The sequence below is a fragment of the Polypterus senegalus genome, chromosome 3, assembly GCF_016835505.1.
Source record: "Polypterus senegalus isolate Bchr_013 chromosome 3, ASM1683550v1, whole genome shotgun sequence".
NCBI lineage: Eukaryota > Metazoa > Chordata > Cladistia > Polypteriformes > Polypteridae > Polypterus > Polypterus senegalus.
In genome coordinates, this window is record NC_053156.1 from 33,208,171 (window position 1) to 33,231,509 (window position 23,339).

Below are 23,339 nucleotides of genomic sequence, written 5' to 3' on the forward strand. Positions count from 1 at the left end.
TTGCATATGCTGGATTCAAGTCCAAATGTCTATTAATGCCGTTTTCGTTTGATAGCCAAGATTCAGCCAGCTCTCTGGCACTTTTAGTACTGGTCTTAAATCTTACTTGTACATTGTCCCAGTTAAATTCAACAAATTCAACCGGACATACATTTAAAAGGTGAATCTCTCGATCTATGTTTTTACCCTCACCTATGGTGAAAAGCTCTGGGTAGTAGTCAAAAGAAGTAGATCATGGATGCAAGCGGCAGAAATGAGTTTTCACCACAGAGTGTCTGAGCTTAACCATAGAGATAGGGTGAGGAGCACAGACTTTTGGGAGGAGATCAAAGTAGAGCTGCTGCTCCTCTACATCAAAAGGAGCCAGTTGAGGTGGTTCAGACGTCTGATTAGAATGCCATCTACATGCCTCTTTGGGGAGGTGGTTCAGGTATGTCCAACTAGGAGGAGTTCTCAGGGCAGACCGACAACATGCTGGAGATATTCTATCTCTCAGCTAGCATGGAACTTCTTTAGTATCCCCCTGAATGAGTTGGAGGAGGTGGCAGAGAAAAGGGATGTCGGGGCATCATTGCTTAGACTGCTGCCCTTGTAACCTGGAACTGGATAAGCAACAAAAAATAGATGGATCAATGCCTTCTTCTTCTAAACTGCATTTAATACTGCTTTGTATCAGTTACAAGCAAAGGTGACTTGTACTTTAAATAACAAACCTCATCACCCATGGGCCTTTTGAGAATTATTGATCCATCCATTTATTTTCAAACCTACCTAATCCATTTCAGGGCTGTCTGGGCTAAAGTTATTCCAAGCAACATTGAACTCAGGACATAAACCGTCACTGGACGGGACACCAGTGGTTTTACTTTTCATGAGGAAAATTTGAGAATGCTTGTGAGAGTACCATTGAGCGTTCAATGTGATTCACTCACCAGTAAAGGCATTCTCATCAATGATAATCTCTCTTATCTCCTGTTTGTTTTCATCCAAGGCATGCTGAAGATCCACTTCTGAGGCATCGTAGGTGTAGGAACGAAAAACCATAGTGCAATTCTGCCAGTCAAAAGGAAAGTATGTCACCTGTTCCAAAATCAAAAGGTTTAAAAAAATAGAAATGAACACCCAATGTAATTAATACAACATGTCACCTTGCAACTTTCCAACCAGTTAGTACAAGGGACCTCCAATATAGACAACGTGAACTCAGTCCATTTTGTAAACACTTCAAGGGCTTTGACAACCACTGCACTGCCAGCCTACTTGGAAAGGGGTCTCTCTTTTAACTGCCTTTCCCAAGGTTTCTTCCATTTATTTTTCCCTACTAGGGTTTTTTTTTTGGGTAGTTCCCTTGTCTTCTTAGAGAGCCAAGGCTAGGGGGCTGTCAAGAGGCTGGGCTTGTTAAAGCCCATTGCTGTACTTCTTGTGTGATTTTGGGCTATACAAAAAATAAATTGTTTTGTATTATATTGTATATTTTAGTGGTAACCTTGGTTAAGCAAACAATGTGCCTCGAATAAGTAATTCCTCATACACAGCTATGCATATACTAGTTAACTCGTATGCTGATCTACCTGTTTACTTACAGTAGGTGCAAGTATTACATCTTTGTGGTAAATTACACCTTTGTGATAAAAATCTCATGATAGAAGTCAATCTGTTCATATCAGAAAAATCTAAAAATACATTGTCTACTTTGGCAATACCTAGTATGCTGTAGAATATGTTGTAATATTTCAGACAAAATTAAATACATAAATACAGAAGTAAATAAAAGTATTCTACTGTGAAATGTGAAAACAAATAAAGAAAAAGAGCATGAAATGTGAGTGTAAATAAATAAATGCATCAAGAAATATGTTTTTGTTGCTTTTTTATTTATTTTTATTTTTATCAATAATATTCCTCCAAACACAACTTGAAAATGATAATGAAGTGCTTCGAAAAGTTAGTCATGTCACACATAAAGACTAATCTCCCTGCCTCCCTTGACCCTCTTCAGTTTGCATACCATTCAAACAGGTCAACTGAGGATGCCATATGCTCTGCCCTTCACCTCTCCCTGAAACATCTGGATAAAAAAGACACATATGTCAGGATGCTATTCATAGACATTAGCTCTGCCTTCAACACAATCATCCCTCCAAAGCTGGTTGTAAAACTGAGCAGGTTGGGATTGAACACCCTCCTCTCCAATTGGATCCTGGACTTCTTGACAGAAACGCCCCAGTCAGTTCGGATAGGCTGCAACACCTCCAGCAACATCACACTGAGCACTGGAGCTCCGCAGGGTTGTGTGCTTAGTCCACTGCTGTTCACCCTGCTGACTCACGACCGCACAGCCACGCACAACACCAAACACATCATCAAGTTTGCAAATGATACAACGGTGCTGGGACTGATAAGCAGGGATGATGAAACAACATACAGAGATGAGGTGGAATGACTGTCTGCATGGAGTGAAGACAACAATCTACCTCTCAATGTTGACAAGACTTCAGAAAATCACATCCTGCCCACATTCCACTTAGCATCAACGGTTTAGATGTGGAGACTTGTTAGCAGTACCAAGTTCCTCGGTGTGCACTTAACTGAGGAACTTACGTGGACACATAACACCTCATCACTAATCAAGAAAGCCCAGCAGAGACTACACTTCCTGAGGCAGCTGAAGCGAGCAAGTCTTCCCCCTTCCATCCTCATCATGTTCTACAGAGGTACCATTGAGAGTGTTCTGACCAGCTGCATCACTGTCTGGTATGGCAACTGCAACATATCTGACCACAAGCGCCTGCAAAGGATAGTGAAGACAGCAGAGAACATTACTGGGGTGCCTCTCCCTTCACTACAGGACATATTTTACAAACGCAGTGTCCACAAGTCCTGCAGCATTGTAAAGGACCACTCACATGTAATTTTCACACTTCTGCCATCCAAGAGAAGATACTGCAGCATCAGGGCCAGATCTGGCAGGCTGCAGGAGAGTTTTTACCCCCAAGATGTCACACTCCTTACCACCATGCTGCCCCCTGGGATCTTCCACACTGCCTCAACCACCTCTAAAAACAGAACTTTTATACATGAAAACCACTGTCCTGCAAAGATGAGTGGGCATGTAGAAAAGAACTGAAAATCTCATACTGACCTTTAAGTATTTTGACACTCTTGATATCCTTCTGCTGTGAAACATTCTGACCTGTCATTGATTACACATGTCTTAAACAACTATTATCATACACTGATAATTTCTGTATTATCTATATCTATTATTTATTTATTATTTTACATATCTATTGACTATATTTATGTATCTAGATTGCAAATACCATACATCGCATCAATTTTCATATTGCTAACTACACGTCAAAATTGCTGCTACTTCTTTGTCTTGTCTTTGAATAATGTCTTGTCTTGTTTGTGTTTTAATTTTTAATTTTAATTCTATTTTTAATTTATTATTTGCACGTCATGTTGTTACACTGTGGATCCTGAGCTTCACAATTTCATCTATCTGTATACTTGTATATGGTTGAGATGACAATAAAGTTCACTTCATGTTCAAAAACGGGGCACTCACTGTGGACACCAAGGAGGACCCCCCTCCACCCCACCTAGGACTCCAAACGGGCTTCAGCTGGTACTGAGTATGATGTCATAACTTTCTTCAGCCATCTTAACTCAATTCACAGGCCTAGAAACCTAAAACACCAGCAGTGCCTTTCCTATCTATCTATCTATCTATCTATCTATCTATCTATCTATCTATCTATCTATCTATCTATCTATCTATCTATCTATCTATCCATTATCCAACCCGCTATATCCTAACTACAGGGTCACAGGGGTCTGCTGGAGCCAATCCCAGCCAACACAGGGTGCGAGGCAGGAATCAAACCCCTAGGGACAATTTAGAATCACCAATGCACCTAACCTGCATGTCTTTGGACTGTGGGAGGAATCCGGAGCACCCGGAGGAAATACACACAGACACGGGGAGAACATGCAAACTCCACGCAGGAAGGACCTGGGAAGTAAACCCAGGTTTCCTTACTGCAAGGCAGCAGCGCTATCCACTGCGCCACCATGCCGCCCAAAATAAATAATAAAATCTATCTATCTATCTGTACTGACCATCTAAGACAGGTTGTAAGCTAATAGGTTGATTTCTGGAAGTCACTTTCCATTAGATGTATTCATCATTAGTGTTTCCACTACACAATCTTTTGGAATGCATTTTGTAATGCATGTAACAATTAAATGCATTGCATTTTTGATTCCAACAGGTAGTGCAGCATAAACATTAGTGCTGCTTTTATGAACCCCATACCAAACAGCATATAACATAAACATGACAAACTGAAAGACAACAGATAATCAGACAAACACAAACAGACATTTGTCTATTTATAAAGTTGGCCTTTTGTTATGTTGTTGTATAAAGGGGTTTATTCTCTGAAAACAGCTTAGTAACTTTTTCTATGGAGCTCTGAGTCTTTTTGATGGAAACTTCGAATAAGGTTGACATTTAAGTTCACACTCAGGGTGACATTTGCAAGTAATCTATCTATCTATCTATCTATCTATCTATCTATCTATCTATCTATCATATAGTGCCTTTCACATCTATCTATCTATCTATCTATCTATTATATAGTGCCTTTCACATCTATCTATCTATCTATCAATAATAATCAATAATAATGATACATTGAAGTCATCACAGTAAGTTCTGAACAAGGATCATACATAAATCATAAAGTGTTAGGTGGACAGCTAAGACAGTATAATAAGACATACTTGCATAGTGGATGAAGCTCCTACCTTAATCGAGCATGAGCTCCGGTAGATGGCCGGTGGAAGCCAGTTTACTGTCCCGTCACTGGAGACAAGTACGTTAACATAGAGTGCCACATCAAATTGTCCATCATTGCTGCAGAATACAAAATAGGTCAGTAACCAGAAATGTTTCATACTGCACGGTCTGTTCAGAAGTCTACAACATTCTGTGTCTTTTATTTCATTATCCATGCTTTTACATTCTAATTCTAACATGGTAAACTTAAAGTGTATAGTTTTTTTTTGCTATTTTCGAGTATACAGTACAACTAGAGAAATAAAAAAATAATAACTTGCATGATAGGTTGATTTTAGCAATCCTTTCATAAAGAAAGAATGTACACATGTTTTGAGGCAGATGCGGCATCACCAGGTATATGTGCAATGTTTGTAACATAACCTGCTTAATCCAATTCAGGGTAGCTTATTCCAGTAATAATGGGCAGGAACCAAACCTGGACTGAGTGCCAGTTTATCCCAGTCTTACATTATGGGCCAAACAGGACCAATTTCGAACCACCAATAAACCTAACGTGCACATTTCATGTGGGAGGAACACTGGAATGCCAGCTGGAAAACCTATGGAGACATAGAAAGATCCTGCAACTTCCATTGGGACAACAGCTTGGCAGGAGATTCAAACCATAATGTAGCAACTTTAAGTGCTGTGCCACCCTGCCAGCAATTTCTGCTCCCTTTTAGATGCATTCATATAAAGTGTGAAACACGTTCTTATCATTGTTGTGCCTGTCTGCTTGTCCAAAAGGAAACAGTTGAGTTCCGCAGTGAATTTGATACACTTCTTTTTCCAGAAAATCTGTAAGAAATGTTTAGTTTTCGATACTTTACAAATTTAAAAATAACAAAAAAAAAATTAGCAGGTTTTCTAAATGATCTATTTTAAAACAGACATTTTGTGTGACCTCAAATCCTAAATAATTTACTGTTTCAAATTTACGTTACGATAGGTTATTTTATGATATGTATTTATATGAGTCTTTTTGATGAATTAAGCAAAAATTAACAAACGCTTCAAGTTAAAAAACCAAGTCATACTACACAATAATGTTATACCAGGGGTACTTTTTTGAAATTTTAAAAACTTAAAAAACTTCAATTAAAAAACATACCAAGCCCTCTAACTGTATGTATAGATTTGTGTGTGAGTGACCTCACAACCCAAGTTTGGTTCATACTTTGTACTCGTGTTATAAACTTTGGCTTAAATGTGTAGTTTTCTGTTGTTGTTTCTACATATTTTTGTATATTGTATTATAAATTTTGTTTGTTTTTGTCTTTTTGTAATATTATGATATGGTTTCTATGTGATTTCTTCTTCTTTTGTAAGTCGCTTTGGATAAAAGTGTCTGCTAAGCAAACGTAAGATGTATATGGTGTTGTTCATTATCAGCTCTGTGTCCAGTATGTGGAGCCTAAGGAGGCGAGGCCATCAAATTCCTAAAATCCTGTTTGTGCTTTGTCATTCTCAAGATCAGGGCTGAAGTTTGGGGTCTTAGAGCCATATTCTATTTTGGAAGCCATTTTGCATACCGTTGTTAGGGTCACGCCCTGCATTTCTAGGGGCGTGGTCTCCAGGGCTGTGAGCTAGAAATTCATCACCAGACAGGATAAAAGGTCAGTGTTTGCACTGAGTTTTATCTGACCTGTGAATAAATCCTTCTAAACCTTTACTGAATTCTTTTTGTGATTTATGTTCATTTCTTGCCTGGTTTTTGACTTCTTGCCTAAATTTTGACTGCGATTTTTGCATCTCGTCTGAGTTTCAGTCGCTTCATTTTATTTTGTTTTCATTTGTTTGCCTTTTTGAATGCATCTCCCTGTTTAACTTAAGAAATTCGTTATGTGTTTTCCTGATGAGTCAAGACAGTCATTCTGGGGTACTGAGTTTTGCTTGATGTGGGAAAAAATGAATTTAAAAAATTTTAGCATAAGGCTGTGTAGATGGCACAGGGGCGGGACAGGCATTCTGCCCAGAAGAGGGGATGGTTTGTTACCCAGGGACGAGGCTCCTAACAGGCAAACAGGAATCCCAGCCTGGGAGGAGAAGGGATCAGACCTGGAAGAGAGGGCCAGATAGGATGAACGGACAGCCCATCAGAACTAGACGATGTCACTGGGGACAAGGACCAAGGAATCTTAAGCAGTGAATGAAACTACTTGTCTGGGCGAGGAGCGGGCAAACACTTAAAGAACAAGAAAAAAGGTTAGCATGTTCTAAACGAAATAGCTACACTAAAAGAATCTGTAAGAGGGCAAATCACTTAGACAAATGTGGATACACTCGTGAAGTGTCACCTGGAGCATGTTTAGGGGATTCTAAGAAATTATGAGGTTTCATTAGCCAAGGTGAGCTGGTTTTCAATTTAATGCATAAAACATACCCAGATGATCAGGCCTCCACATCACTTTGCCTGGTTTGGAATGTAGAGACTCAAACTGCACATAGTACTTCAGAGAAGACCTCACAAGTGCATAATGTAACTTAAGCATAACATTCCTTGACTGTACACATCATGCTCTATAAGTGAACATCTTATTCAAAGTCATTATCACTTCTGTACACCATTTAGACGTAGATAATAATGAGTCCACAATGGCTCCTAAGCCCATCTCATGAGTCGTATTTTCAAGTTTCAAACTTGACTGAAAATTCAAATCAAACACTTTTTCTTCCTACATGCAATACCTTAAAAATTGACTCACATTACATTTGAACTTCCCAAGTCTGTTTTTTCTGCATGTCCTTCTTTAATGGCTCACCGAATTCTAAATGACTTGCCATACCACCTAATTTTGTACCATCTGCAATCGTAGCCAGCTCGTTATTTATATTCTTATTCTCTTATTGTTAAATTAAAACTGGCTAAGACAATACATGGGAGTGATTTAAACAACTAATAATATATTAGACACTATTGTTAAGGCTTTAAAATAAAAAATGAAAGGGCATTAAGATCAGTGTGTATAGCTCCGTAGTCAATCAAAGCATAAATTACCAGGGGTGGCATGGTGGCACAGTGGCACAGTGGTAGTGCAGATGCCTCGCAGTTAGGAAACCTGGGTTCACTTCCCGGGTCCTCCCTGAGTGGAGTTTGCATGTTCTCCCCATGTCTGCAGGGTTTCCTCCAGGTGCTCTGGTTTCCTCCCACAGTCCAAAGATATGCAGGTTAGGTGCATTGGCGATCCAAAATTGTCTCTAGTGTGTGCTTGGTATGTGTGTGTGTGCCCTGCGGTGGGCTGGCACCCTGCATGGGGTTTGTTTCCTGTGTTGGCTGGGATTGGCTCCAGCAGATCCAAGTGACCCTGTAGTTAGGATATAGCGGGGTGGATGGATATATAGCCAGGATGAGGAAGACATAACTGAATTTGGAAAGATGTAACTGAATTTTGGAAAATGTATGGCCTAATACTGTATGCATATTTATCAAATGTTTTCCTCAAAATAAACGTTCAAACCTAATGAATCCAAGATGGTAAGCAATGAATCATATGTCATGCTCCCTACCTACTATTCTAAGGAGTGGCAATTACATTTCTTTTCTGGATGTTATGCAGTTATCTTATGTGCATGGCCTACTAGCTCATTTTCTTGGCTTTTTATCTCAAGCTTGTATTTTATTATCTTGTAAGCTTCAGACAATGATTTCATTTTTAATATTTAGTGTGTCACATGCAGGATATAATTACCAGTATTTCATTGCTTTCAAACATCATTAGGTTAATTTTCCTGAGTTATGATCTCTTATAGTTTACTATATCATGCCCAAGCCCAATTTACAGCCTCATTCAAGCACACTGTTCTCTTCATCCATCCATCCATTTTCCAACCCGTTGAATCCGAACACAGGGTCACGGGGGTCTGCTGGAGCCAATCCCAGCCAACACAGGGCACAAGGCAGGAACCAATCCTGGGCAGGGCGCCAACCCACCGCAGGACACACACAAACACACCAAGCACACACTAGGGCCAATTTAGAATCGCCAATCCACCTAGCCTGCATGTCTTTGGACAGTGGGAGGAAACCCATGTAGACACAGGGAGAACATGCAAACTCCATGCAGAGAGGACCCTGGAAGCAAACCCAGGTCTCCTAACTGCGAAGCAGCAGCGCTACCACTGCGCCACCGTGCCTCATCACTGTTCTCTTTCACACAGAAAAAATAAAAAAGATTTATGTACTAAACTTATGGTATGTGGATAGTCTGATAATGTCTCCCTTATTGCAAATTTCATTGCACTTCAGGTATACGTTTGTATTGATTTTATATTGTAAACACTGTTCAGAGGATTTTCAGGTAAAGAAGACAAACGTTTCGGGGTCAGGTAGCTACAATCAGTAATCGTAGAGCTGGAGAGTGTCAACGTGTGGCCTGTTGATTATCACATGTTATTAAGAGTCTCACTATACTCTGTACACATGACAGTAAAGACCTATAATTATATTGACTAAGAATCCTACAATTCAAGGTTTACAACATAACATACATTTTCAAATCTCCTTAATCCATTTCAGGATTAAGCCTAACCCAGGGATTACTGGTTCATGGCATAAACCAGTTCCAAACAGAACACCAGGGGCCTCCTGTATAAACGGTGCGTACGCACAAAATTGTTGCATTCTCCCGTTTCCACATTCAAATCGCAATGTATAAAACCTAAACTTGACATAAATCCGCATACATTTTCACGCCAGCTCAATTCCTAGTGTACGCAAGTTCTCCGATCGGTTTTGCAAACTGGTGACACCCAGAGTCAAAGCAGTAATTTTGTTCAAGTGTGGTTTCCCTTTCTTTTATAGATGCACATCCCTGACGTGGCTTTATAAATACGCTGAAATTAACTGCATATTGTTTATTAGTTTAAGGTATCTGATTGTAATTAACATGTAACAATATAATGGTCCACGGAATGGCCAAACTATTCCAAATACCATAGCTGCTTTAGTGTTGTTCCTCTCAATACACCACTCAGACTATTTATCCCACTGTATCTGAGTGTGGAATCACAGCTGTACAACACTGATCGGAAAGAGAATTATCGGTATACAGCATCTAGCACACGCTGCCTCAGCCATGCTGCCTATTTGAACTGCTCGCATGCAACAAACGCTTCAGAGCCTTTCCTGTACGGACCTCATGGTTCAGAAACTGTTTCATCCCAAGAGCTCTAAACGCAATCAATCAGTCCATCAGGTGCTCCTTGTAGAACAGTTTGTACTTATTAGTACAATTACCTCACTGTAAACTTGCGATACAGTTATAATATTGCACAACCTGAGCCACTTTATAAAGCACATATTTACATATGATGACATCATTTTTAAGATGAAATGCAGCAAAATAAGTTTATTACATTATATAGATAAAATGTTAATATCATTTAAATAATCTATACTGTTAATAATTAAACATGTGAGGACGCGGTGTCGGAGTGCTAGCAAGGAGGTGGCGCCCCGTTCAGGGATTGTTCGTGCCTCGCACTGTATTCATGATGGGACTGGCGTGACCACGGATGGACTAATGGATGCAATAATTAAAAATGTACTACGAAGATATTTCAATGTTCCTTAAAGGTTTTGAAGAATCGGAGTTCTAAGCTTACAGATGGCTTAACGTCTATTACAGAGCTGATTGTGTGGCGATTGGGTATTTGGAGAAAGAAAAGGAAGGACAAGACTTGGAGGTTAGTACATTTGAAAGAGACAGTACTGCTGCAATAAATTATTTCATCAAAGGTTGCGCACGGTGCCTCTTTTGTGAGGCATGAAGAATCAATGGACAGGGTGACAGTTCGTCACTATCACTGTGCTATTGTGTTCCCATGTTTAATACATGCTTTAATTCCTATCATCATGAAAATTATATCAAGTATACATTTCAGTATTTTAATTATTCAGAGAGCAGTAATATCATGAATGTAATGGATTCTGTGTCCAGTCGGAGGCCCGTTTAAGAAGCACGTAGTGATTCACACGCATAGAGCACATAGAAGAACACATACAAAACAAAACATTTAACGTGTTACTTTAGTTATGATGGGATTTGAGAAACTAGTAAATTAAACGTTTTAAAGATGAAGTTTATGATGTTCTGCTTTAATGACAAAATAAACTACTAAACTGACATTTTGAACTTTTTTCCCACTGTGTGCCTTTTTTTTTCTCTGTACCCTAATAAGCTTTCATATGGTACTCAGACGGTGGGCTACGACTCACCTTTTCATGGCGACTTTGATATCTGACAACTTCTTTTTTATTTAGGGCACTGTGCAACTTTGTGAACTTCAAGTTTCTCCGACATTCTATGCCACTCGCTCAACTTACTTTTGATGTTTATACCACTGTTTAAACCAACAAATAGTACATTTTCCTTGCCTCCACTTGGTATTCACTGAAATTCATCTATATTCTCCCATGCTTTTGCCATTGTCTTATCACACAGAACGCTGAGTTTAAGGCCTATTTATATTGATTTGCATATTCAAAGAGGCGTAATTCTGGGAGGAGACGGGGTAGGACAGCAGGTGCATGCATGTGCGTTACTTTTCTTGCTGACTGGGATTTATGGAGCGGAAGAACGGGGAAGTTGGCGAACGCACAGATTTATGCATCTGGATTTTTTTGTGCGTACGCACATTTCCGCTTTTGTCCTTACACCATGTTTTAGTGTGAATTCTAAGCACAGCGTTATGCATGAGGACCCTGGTCACTCAGGGTCAATTTTAGAATCATTAATTAACTTTTTGCAGATTTATAGGAACATAAATTTGACAAACAAGAAGAGACTATTCTGTCTATCGAGCTCGTTTGTTTAGCTAATATGTCACCCAGATTCTTCTTAAAGTTTGTCAAAGTTCTTTCTTCAATTCCATTTCTTGGTAGTTTGTTTCAGAGTCACACAACTCTTTGCATAAAGAACTGCTTCAGTCCAAAATGCACTTCTCCTTCACTTTCACTGATGTCCTTAAGTATGTGATTCTCCTGGATCTACTTTATCAATGCTTTAAGAATTTTTAAGACTTGGATTAGGTCCCCATGCAGTCTCCTCTGTTTGAGACTAAAAATGTTTAATTCTCTGAGTCTGTTACAGTAGGACATTCCCTTTAGTCATGACGTGTACCTGGTTGCTCTCCTCTGCCAGCTTCAACTGCTGCTATGTCTTTCTTCTAATGTAATGACCAGAACAGCACACAATACTCCAGATGTGGTCTTCGTAGTGCATAATGTCCCTTGACTTAAACTCAGCAGGTTTTATGATATAATCTTATATTTTACTAGGCTAAGTCACCTTTTAAGGCGACCGACTTTTAAGTTGACCACTTCTTAAGGCAATTCAATATGTAGATCAATTTGATGTTTTATACAAACTCATTAATTTGGTTATATTGCATTTGAGCGGTATTACTTTAATACTCATAGTTTCTGTTATTTTTGTGATGAAATTTGAACTTTTTTTCTATATTGAGGTCGCTCTTTTGAACCCCCCTGATATTTACTATGCGGTGTGGCATTTGTACTCCATCAACATTAATTATTTCCAGAGACATAATTTTGTCTATTTTTTCGGGCGCATCACGCACAAAAGCAAGGGAACGATGGGAGCACCAGAACTCTGCTCACATCATGTCGCTTCGTACCGCAAGCTGCAAGTAGTAAGTCTGTGATAAGCGGAATACCGCTAAGCTTTCCACTCACGGGACAGAAGGACAATCCCGACCGCTTTTATATAGTAAGAAAGAAGAAGAAGATATCGCACAATCCCATTGTGCATTGCAAAATGGATGGGGCGTGTGTGAAACTCTGCGCCTGCGTAGCACTCACGGGACGGAAGGACAATCCCGACCGCTTTTATATAGAAGGATGATTTGACTTTTTAATTACTTCTGTAATTCACCTGCACATGCAAATGTCCCATGGCGAATGGCCAGGTATAGGATTAGAACCCAAGAAGCTGGTCACTGTGCCACTAAATGCCCTGCACTGATTGTTAAACTTACAGTTTTTTGCTTCTGTTGATACTCACTTATTGATGAGGTAAATATCCGGCCGCCACACTTTTGTTGAAGGTATTCGGAGGACCTGGATATTATCATATTCAGAAGGCTCCCATGAAAGACGGTAATCAGTCCAGGCCTGAAAAAAGAGAAATGGTTGCAGTGGAAAAATGTTCAGATTTTTCATATATTGTAATCAATAATGTTGATTAATCTTTAACATGATGCAGTTTGTTGCTGTGCAATATTTTCTAGAAACTAATACATCTAATATGAAATTAATTTGTAGCGGCTTAATGTTATAGTAATGCAGCACCTGGTGTGGGAACTATAGGGAATAGGAGCTTCTCTGTGGGAATTACATGAACTTTCTCCTAAGTGGAAGGTCCCATTAGGACAATTCAAAGATAACTTTTGTTATCTAAATTTCCAGTTATGTTACAGTTCAGCTGATTTGATCTGAGCAGATTTAGGTTAGAAGCAGATATCCCCAAGTGGTATAAAACCACCACCATCGTACCCATGTCAAAGAAGTCCTTTGTCTCTTATCTTAATGACTGTTACCTCATAGCACTCCCAATTTTTTCAAATTGAAAAATAAACAAAATTAAAAAGATGACTCTCAACGGGAAATGATCAACGAGAAAAGAGCATACAAAGCAAATTTAGAAAATGGATGGACACATGGATAGATTGAAGAAAAGGTCATTTCATGATAAGACCATTGAGTCCATCACATTCATTCAATTGGCCAACAGCAAAATTCTCCCAATATCTCAACCAGATACTTTTTAAAAGTTGTCATAGTTTTTGCTTAACTTCTATAACTTGATCATTTGTTCGAGATTCTCATGAACATTTGTGTGAAGGTGCTACATTTCTACAGTGCTCTAATCAGAAGGTGTTTTCCCTTTTAGGTACTGGGAAATATTCATCTCTAATTATAATATAAAGATCTCTCTTTATATTATCAGTTTCTGGCAATATAATCCAAAGTGTGTTCTGAGCTCATAAGGGGGACTCTTCACAGCTCAAGTGCCAAACAGTACCTTAGAATGCATGTCTCCTACTTTAAAGCCAAGCATGTCAATCAGCTTACTTCCTTATTTAATTACAGAGATACAGAGTTTACTCACCAAATTCAGAAACACGTTTGTAGTCATTTCTTCATTTTTTTCATTCTGCAAAATCAAAAATATAACATGTTAGGTCAGGTGTGACAAATCCATTTAAACAGCAGCTTGGAGAAATTGATTTATTTTGCATTTATTTATGCTAGAAACGTGACATTCTGTAAATCTACCAGTGCAGGTATCACCACTGTGCAAAACACACACAATACACACACAAACATACTGTATATATATATATATATATATATATATATATATATATATATATATATAGGGGTGAGCAAAAATAGGCTTACAGTTGTGAGTATGTGAAACATAGTTTTTCCTTGTATTATTATTTATTTATTAATTATTGTATTATATTAGATAGATAGATAGATAGATAGATACTTTATTATTTATTTGCATTATTTATCTTCTTCTTATTATTATTAATGTTTGCTTGATTGTAACAATCATAACCTGCATGTCTTTTTCCATACAAACAATTGTAAACCTACTGTTGCCCATCCCTGCATATATCTGCATGTCTTTGGACTTTGGGAGGAACCTGGAGCTGCATCACAAGTTTTACAACACCCACATGTTTACAATGTTTATTGAAATTTAAACAGTTCAAGTCCAGTGAATAACTTGAAATGGTAGACAAGTAAACAATAAACTGCCAGAGTTTTAGGTTATCAAAAACTGAAAAACCATGAAATTTTCAGAATTACCCAGAAAGGCTTTTTTGTTAACAGCTTTCAGCTTTCTGAGTTAGTTAGGCCTTTAAAACAAAATTAAATAGTTCCTACAGATGTTTCAAGTTTTGAATTTGGTAAGAGTGGCTTTCTCTTTACCACTTTCCCATAAAGCTTCGACTGGTGAAGCACCCGGCAACAGTTATTGTCTCTGTAGCTTGTAACTCCTTTGGAGTTCTCATAGGTCTGTTGGTTGTCTCCCTCGTTTTTAGTGGATGGCGTGCTCTAACGGATTTAAAACTCTGCTATAATTTTTCTATTTCTTAATGACTGATTTAACTCAGTGACTTGGAATGTCCTTGTCTCCATACCATAACTTGTGGTTTTCATGGAGATGCTGGGAGCTTTCTTTTGTCTTCATTGTGTAGGTTAGGCCATCAAACTGACTTACCACAAGTTCCAGGTGCATTGGGATTAAAATTAACCAAAAATTCCAGACAGATGATCACCATTGAGCTAAATTGGGGACATCTAAAACCAACTGGCACCACCAGTGTGGATTTAGGGTGTCATATTAAAGGGGGTGAATACTTCTGAGATAACTTTTATTGTGTGTTTTATACTTGTCAATAATTAAGAACATTTTACACAGATTTGTTTTCACTTTAACATTAAATCTGTTTTCCTACTGTCAGTGTCAAAAAAGGAATTTAAAATCTGCTGCGACACAATGTTGTATAACAATAAAATGTGAAAGCATATGAGGGGTGAATCATTTTTAACAGACATTCTATCTATCTATCTATCTATCTATTTATCTATCTATCTATGTAGTGCCTTTCCCTTCTAGATATCTAAGAATGGTTCACTATAATAATCTTAAGTGCCATCATCTATAATGTAGCTGAAGGTTGTGTTGTGAAAGCTTTGTAAAAATTAACACGTTTCTGCAATTCCAAAGACTTTCAGAGATGTTAAATGAATGTTAATTTATTTGAAGAAACACCAAAGAATTATCCCATAGCTATTAACTATTATAAGACAGCGGTCCTTTTTCAGTTTCTCACCAGACTAACGAGCTGCGACAGGGTCATTCCTACTCGAACCTGCACCCGGCTGTTCACAGTTTCAGCTGGTCGCACCTTCAGGTTGTAGTTCCTAAGCAGATGTTCCATCAGACTTTGCTCCACATCAGAAGCACCTGCAACTGGGAAATGTGAAATCATTTTTATATAATATGTTTTATGGTGAAACGCTTATGAAAATACTTCACAGTGCAACAAAAATAATAAAGCAGGCAGTAATGCTTTAGTTTAGGCACTGGAAAAAAAGAGAGCAAGCTATTTCTGATCTATCCTTTTCATCCCCACAATTGTAAGTGCTCAAACAACTATAGGGTTCATAACCATAACTCCGGGCAATATTGGAAATTAAGGTTAAAGCCATCATATATAATAATGTACAAACTTAATTTAAGACTATAAAAGGACAACAAAAGTTCAGAAGCAATGATACTATGACCAAACAGTAAACTTTGTGAGCTGGAATGTCAAAGGTCTCAATCACAAACGAAAGAGAAAGAAAGTAGTCTCTTAACTAACAGGTCTAAATACCAAGATAATATTTTTACAGGATACTCACTTAATCAACAAGGATCAGTTTTGGTTGCAATGAGACTGGACTGGCAACTATGTAAAGAAAACTAGACATGTGGGAATCTTAATTCAAAGAACAATTTCATTTGTCGTATCAGATGTAATATCAGATCCTAAAGGGCAATATGTGATGGTTATGGGTAATTTATTTAATTCTAAAGTGATTTTGATAAATGTCTACACATCCAATGTAAATGATAGAGACTTTATCCAAAATGTATTTGTATCCATTCCTAACTTGAACACTCACAAAATTATAATGGGCAGAGACTTTAATTGTGTTGTAAATCCAGACCTGTATAGGTTATCAGCTACAGGGATGACAACATCTAACACTGCAAAAATAATCACACAGTTTTTAATTGATTATAACTTATCAGACCCATGGAGATTACTAAATCCATGCTTAAGAGCATAATCCTTCTTCTCACCAGTACATCATTGTTACACAAGAATTGATTATTTCTTTATAGATAACAATTTCTTGCCCATGATTAAATCTTGGAAATACAATGCTGTTGTTATCTCCGGACATACCCCTCTGATCATGGAGCTCACAACACTATGCCCCACATACTCATCTTGCAGCTGTCGTCTTAACCCCCTGTCATTAGCTGACAAGAACTGTACAAAATTTATATCCAAGCAAGTTGATTTTTTTTAGAGACAAATGCCTCCTCTGAGGTTTCTGCAGGAATACTTTGGGAAACTCTGAAGGGATTTTTAAGAGGACAGAATATCCCACAAAAATAAATTGGAAACCAAGAAGGCCTCAGAGTTAATCAGTGAACTTACAAGAATAGATCAAGAAAACTGCAGGGGCCTCATGTATAACGCCGTGCGTAAAACTCGCACTATAACATGAAGTAAGCACAAAAGCCAAAATGTGCTTACGCACAGAAAAATCCAGATGCAGGAATCTGTGTGTACTCCAACTTCCACATTCTTCCGCTACATAAATCCCGATCAGCGTGAAAACTAACGCTCATGCACACGCTTTATGTAACGCCCCAACTCCTCCTAGAATTACGCCTCTTTGAATATGCAAATGAATATAAATCGCCCTTAAGCTCAGCCTTCTGTAAAAAAGACAATGGGAAAAGCACGGGGGAAAATATAAGAATTTCAGCGAATACCAAGTGGAGGCAAAGGAAAAACATACTATTTGTTCAAATAAACTGTGGTATAATCAACAAAAGGAAGTTGATCGAGTGACATAGCGTGTTGGAGAAACTTGAAAGCTCACGTTCAAAAATTGCACAGTGCCGGAAATAAAAAAGAAGTCACATATCAAAGTCGCCATGAAAAGCCGAGTTGTAGCTCACTGTCTGAGTGTCATATGAAAGCTTATTAGAGTACAAAGAAAAAAAGGCACACGGTGGGGAAAAAGCATGAAATGTCAACTTCAATCTCGACATTTCCACTTTAATCACGTAGTTTTTATTTTTATTAAAGTAGAACATCATAAACTTCATCTTAAAATCATTTAATTAACCAGTTTCTCAAATCACATCGTAATTAAAGTAGCACGTTAAATGCTTTGTTTTGTATTTGATCTTCTATGTGCTCTATGTGTGTGAATCACCACTTGCTTCTTAAACCGGCTCTCTTCCTCCAACTGGACACAGAGTCCATTACATTCGTGATATTACAGCTCTCTGAATAACTAAAATACTGAGATGTATATGTGATATAATTTTCATGATGATAGAAGTTAAAGCACGTTATTAAATATGTTTTTCACTTCGATGAAATAATTTATTGCAGCAGTACTAAGGGGCTCTAGGCTTGTGGTGGCACTGGGCAGAGGAAGAATCGGTGGCTCCTTAGCCGCCAATGTCAGTAAGGTAGCTTATGCACGGTGGATGGCCACATCCATTGCAGACACTGCATAGCCGCCCCGTGCTCATGACACAAGCATTTAACTTTTGCCGAAATTTGTTGCTGCGTTTTTAGCTGTGTTGTTATTTTCTCTTTCTGTTTTATATTCAATATATATTGGCGTAGCCGTCACTGCAGTCAGTGCTTTCTTTCCCCAAGTAACCGATAGCCACACAATCAGCTCTGTAATCGACGTTAAGCCATCTGTAAGCTTAGCGCCGATTCTTCAAAACATTTAAAGAACATTGAAATATCTTCGTAGTACATGTTTAATTATTCTATCCTTAACGACACCCCCAGTGAAGAATATAGATTATTTAAATGAAGTTAAAGTTTTATCTGTATAATTTAACAAACATATTTTGCTGCATTTCACCTTAAAAATGATATCGTCATCATATGTAAATATGCGCTTTATAAAGTGGCTCAGGTTGTGCGATATTATAACTATAGTGCAAGTTTACAGTGGGGTGATTGTACTTATAAGTACAAACAGTTCTACAAGGTGCAATTGATTGAGTGCATTTAAAGTTCTTCGGATGAAACTGTTTCTGAACTGCGAGGTCCGTACAGGAAAGGCTTTAAAACGTTTTGCAGTGGCTGAGACAGCGTGTCCTTGATGCTGTATCCTGATAATTCTCTTTCCGATCAGCTGCTGCTGTGATTCACACTCAGATACAGTGATATAAATACTCCGAGTGGTGCAGTGAGAGTAATATGGAAAAAGATGATCCGCTGTGGCAACTCCTAACGGGAGGAGATGAAAGAAGAAGAAGAAGAAGGAGAAGTGAGAGTAACAACACTAAAGCAGTTATGGTATTTGGAATACTATGGCTGTTCCCTGGACCATTATATTGTTACAAGTTAATTACAATCAGATGCGTTACACTAATAAACAATATGCGGTTAGTTTCTGTGTATTTATAAAGCCGCGTCATGAAAATAAGGTGTAATCACACAGGAACAGTAGCATTGCTTTGACGCTGGGTGCCGCCAGTCTGCAAAACTGAGCGGAGAACTTGCGTACGACAAGGCATGAGGTACCGTGGAAAAGTGCGTGGCTTTACGCCAAGTGTAGGTTTTATACATCGCGATTTGAACGTGGAAAAGTTCTTACGCAACATTTCTGTGCGTACACACCGTTTATACATGAGGCCCCAGGTCTCCAAATGAGGCACTTTTTAGGAAAAGACAGATTTTGCAATCAGAACTTAACCTCTTAACAATAAAAGAAACAGAACAACAAATTTTTAAAATGCAACATCATTAATATGAACATGGAGAGAAGGCTAACACGATCTTAGCGCAACAAATCCATAAGCAGGAAGTTCACAGTGCAATATCGTTAATTACCAACATAGACAGAGAAATCATTGGCCGTGAAAATATACTACACACATTTAGAGACCACTATAAGTCCTTATATTCTACTTGGTTTAAAGAACACAAGGCACAATATAATGCTCTTTTTGACACATTACGTATATCACAGCTAGATACTCTAAGTGCAGAGGAATTGGATAAACCTCTGACACTGTAAGAATTAATAGATGCTATAAACTCACTACAGAGTGAGAAAGCACCAGGGGCCTCATGCATAACGCGGTGCGTAGAATTCACACTAAAACATGTCATACAGACAAAAGCGGAAATGTGCGTACACACAAAAAAATCTAGATGCAAAAATCTGTGCGAGCGGCAACTTCCACGTTCTTCTGCTCCATAGATCCTGGTCAGTATGAAAAGTAATGCATGTGCACGCGTCTGCTGCCCACCCCAACTCCTCCCAGAATTACACCTTTTTGAATATGCAAATCAATATAAATAGCCTTTAAGCTCAGCTTTCTGTGAAAAGGCAATGGCAAAAGCACAAGGAAAAATAGAAGAATTTCAGCGAATACCAAGTGGAGGCAAGGAAAAACGTACTATTTGTTGGTTTAAACAGTAGTATAACCAACAAAAGAAAGTTGATTGAGTGACATAGCACATTGGAGAAAGTCGAAATTTCAAGCTCACAAACTCGCACAGTGTCCGAAATAAAAAAGAAGTTGTTAGATATCAAAGTCGCCGTGAAAAGGTGAGTCGTAGCTCACCATCCGAGTGTCATATGAAAGCTTATTAAGGTACAGAGAAAAGAAAAAAAAATAGAGACACAGTGAGAAAAAAGCTTGAAATGTTAACTTTAATCTCGAAATTTCCACTTTAGCCACGTAGTTTATTAAACTTCATTTATAATTGTTTAATTTACTAGTTTCTCACAAACCGTCATAACTAAAGTAGCACATTAAATGCTTTGTTTTGTATGTTCTTCTATGTGCTCTATGTGTGTGAATCACTACGTGCTTCTTAAACAGGGTTTCTCTTCTTCCGACAGGACACAGAATCCATTACATTCGTGATATTACAGCTCTCTGAATAATTAAAATACTGAGATGTATACTTGATATCATTTTCATGATGATTGGAATTAAAGCATGTTATTGAACATGGGAACACAGTGGCACATTAATAGTGACAAGCTGGTGCCCTGTCCAGAGATTGTTCCTGCCTCCCGCAAGATGCTTGCTGCAATTCCTGTCCTTCCTTTTCTTTCTCCAAGTAACCGATTGCCACACAATCAGCTCTGTAATAGATGTTAAGCCATCTGTAAGCTTAGAACACCGATTCTTCAAAACCTTTAAGGAACATTGAAATATCTTTGTAGTACATGTTTAATTATTCTATCCATCCAGTGTTGCACCAGTCCCAGCAAGAATACAGCGCAAGGCACGAACAATCCCTGAACTAGCTAGTGCTGTGACACCATGTCCTTACATGTTTAATTATTAACAATATAGATTTAAATGATGTTAAAATTTTATCTGTATAATGTAATAAACATATTTTTCTTCATTTCAAATTAAAATTGATGTCGTCATCATATGTAAATATGTGCTTTATAAAGTGGCTCAGGCAATATTATAACTGTATCGCAGGTTTACAGTAAGGTAATTGTATTAATAAGTACAAACAGTTCTACAAGGAGCATTTGATGGCCTGATTGAGCGTTTATAGTTCTTGGGATGAAACTGTTTCTGAACCGTGATGTCCCTACAGGAAAGGCTCTGAAGCGTTTGCCTTATGGTCACAGTTCAATAGACAGGCAGCGTGTGCTTGATGCTGTATACCAATAATTCTCTTTCCGATCAGTTGCTGTAGAGTTGTGATTCCATACTCAGATACAGTGGGAAAAATACTCTGTGTAGTGTATTGAGAGGAACAATGCTAAAGCAGCTACGGTATTTGGAATAGTTTGGCCATTCCGTGGACCGTTATATTATGACAGGTTAATTACAATCAGATGCCTTAAACTAATAAACAATATGTGGTTAATTTCAGTGTATTTGATAAAGCCACGTCAGGGATGTGGATCTAAAAAAGAAAGGGAAACCACACTGGAACAAAAGCACTGCTTTGACGCTGAGTGCCGCCAGTTTGCAAAACCGAGTGGAGAACTTGTGTATGCCAAGCTTTTAGCTGGTGTGAAAATGTGCGTGGCTATACACCAAGTTTAGGTTTTATACGTCACGATTTGAGTGTGGAAACGGGAGTATGCAACATTTTTGTGCCTAAGTGCCATTTATACATGTGGCCCTATGTCCTGCTGGCTACCCTGCTGAATTTTATAAAAAAAAATTCAGTTAAGTTAGCTTCCTTCTTATTAGCAACATTTATAGAAGCCAGAGAAAAAAAAAATTCTACCTCAGATTATTCGCCAAGCATTAATTACCATTTTTCCTAAGAAAAATAAGGACTTATTAAATGAGCATCATACAGACCAATCTTACTTCTGAATAATAATGTTAGGGTACTTTCCAAAGTTTTTGCTAGAAGGATTGAAAAACTGCTCTCTTCAGTATTTATTAAAAGTAGACATTTGGCTTCCAATCTTTGATGCCTATTTAATGTAATATATTCACCGATAAAGTCTAACACTCTGGAGATCATACTATCTTTGGATGCAGAAAAAGCATTTTATATTGGTGAGTGGAATTACCTTTTCACCACTTTGCATAAATTTGGTTTTGGCCAGAACATTTGTGCATGGATCAAACTACTGTATACCAGTCCAGAAGCTTCAGTTTGTTTTAACAACATTTGTAACAACTCTAGGGGGAGTGCCAGCCACCCAGCTTGACACAGCCAGACACCAGAGGCACACTTATAAAAACAAAGATGTTTTTTATTTTTTTCTTCACTCTTGTGGGACATTTTCCACATCCCCACAAGCCCACAACACAGTCCCACAAGCACAATAGCACAATATCAGTAAAATCTTCTGTCTCATTACTCACAAACAAACAAAATCATAAATTTCAGAATTAATTGCTTCTAGTAATTCATGTTTTCTATTCTCTAGCTTTAATAATTCTGCCCAAGCTCATGATAATTCTGCCACTTTCTTCAGTTCTGGAATTTACTCAAAGATTTTACATTTCTTTGTGTTTATTAATGTGATTATTAATTTGGAATTAAACAAGGCAAACTATGGTTGTGCTATCAAACCTGAAGTTTATAAATCATTTTCTCCAACTTCTTTGTCTATTAGTAAGGAAGTTACTTGATTCTCTGTTTTTTTTGTGTTGTTGGTTCAAGTCCAATTAGCAAAGTAAATAATAGTTGTAAACCATCTTCATCTCATACAGGCTCCGTGTATACATCACTTATAAAACAAAGTTGTCCTCTTATCTTTACAGTAATCCCTCCTCGATCGCGGGGGTTGCGTTCCAGACCCCCCCGCGATAGGTGAAAATATGCGAAGTAGAAACCATATGTTTGTATGGTTATTTTTAAATATTTTAAGCCCTTAGAAACTCTCCCACACTGTTTATAAATATTCTCCGCACAGTTATACAGTAAACCCTCGTTTATTGCGTTTAATCTCCTCCAGACAGATAAATGAATTTCCACGAAGTAGGATTCTTTATTTATAAATCTAATATTTTCGCAGTTAGAGCATAGAAAACCTGTTTACGACCTTCTAAAATGTTTGTTAACATTATTAGAGCACTCTAGAAATGAAATAACACCCTTTAGTCAAAAGTTTAAACTGTGCTCCATGACAAGACAGAGATGGCAGTTCTTTCTCACAATTAAAGGAATG

General features: G+C 38.0%; 1 protein-coding gene across 2 annotated transcripts in view; it reads right to left on the reverse strand.

The window, feature by feature from the left end:
* LOC120525004 (acetylcholine receptor subunit beta-like) overlaps positions 1-23,339 on the reverse strand; it is a 70,613-nt gene that overhangs the window by 32,802 nt on the left and 14,472 nt on the right. Inside the window, exons 2-6 of one of the 2 annotated variants that reach the window (XM_039746924.1) lie at positions 15,728-15,867; positions 13,984-14,028; positions 12,877-12,986; positions 4,819-4,927; positions 933-1,092 (exon numbers count right to left, since the gene is read on the reverse strand). In XM_039746924.1, coding sequence (XP_039602858.1) covers positions 933-1,092; positions 4,819-4,927; positions 12,877-12,986; positions 13,984-14,028; positions 15,728-15,867 — 564 coding nt within the window. The remainder of the gene's footprint in view (positions 1-932; positions 1,093-4,818; positions 4,928-12,876; positions 12,987-13,983; positions 14,029-15,727; positions 15,868-23,339) is intronic. The other variant, XM_039746925.1, reaches the window with a different exon arrangement.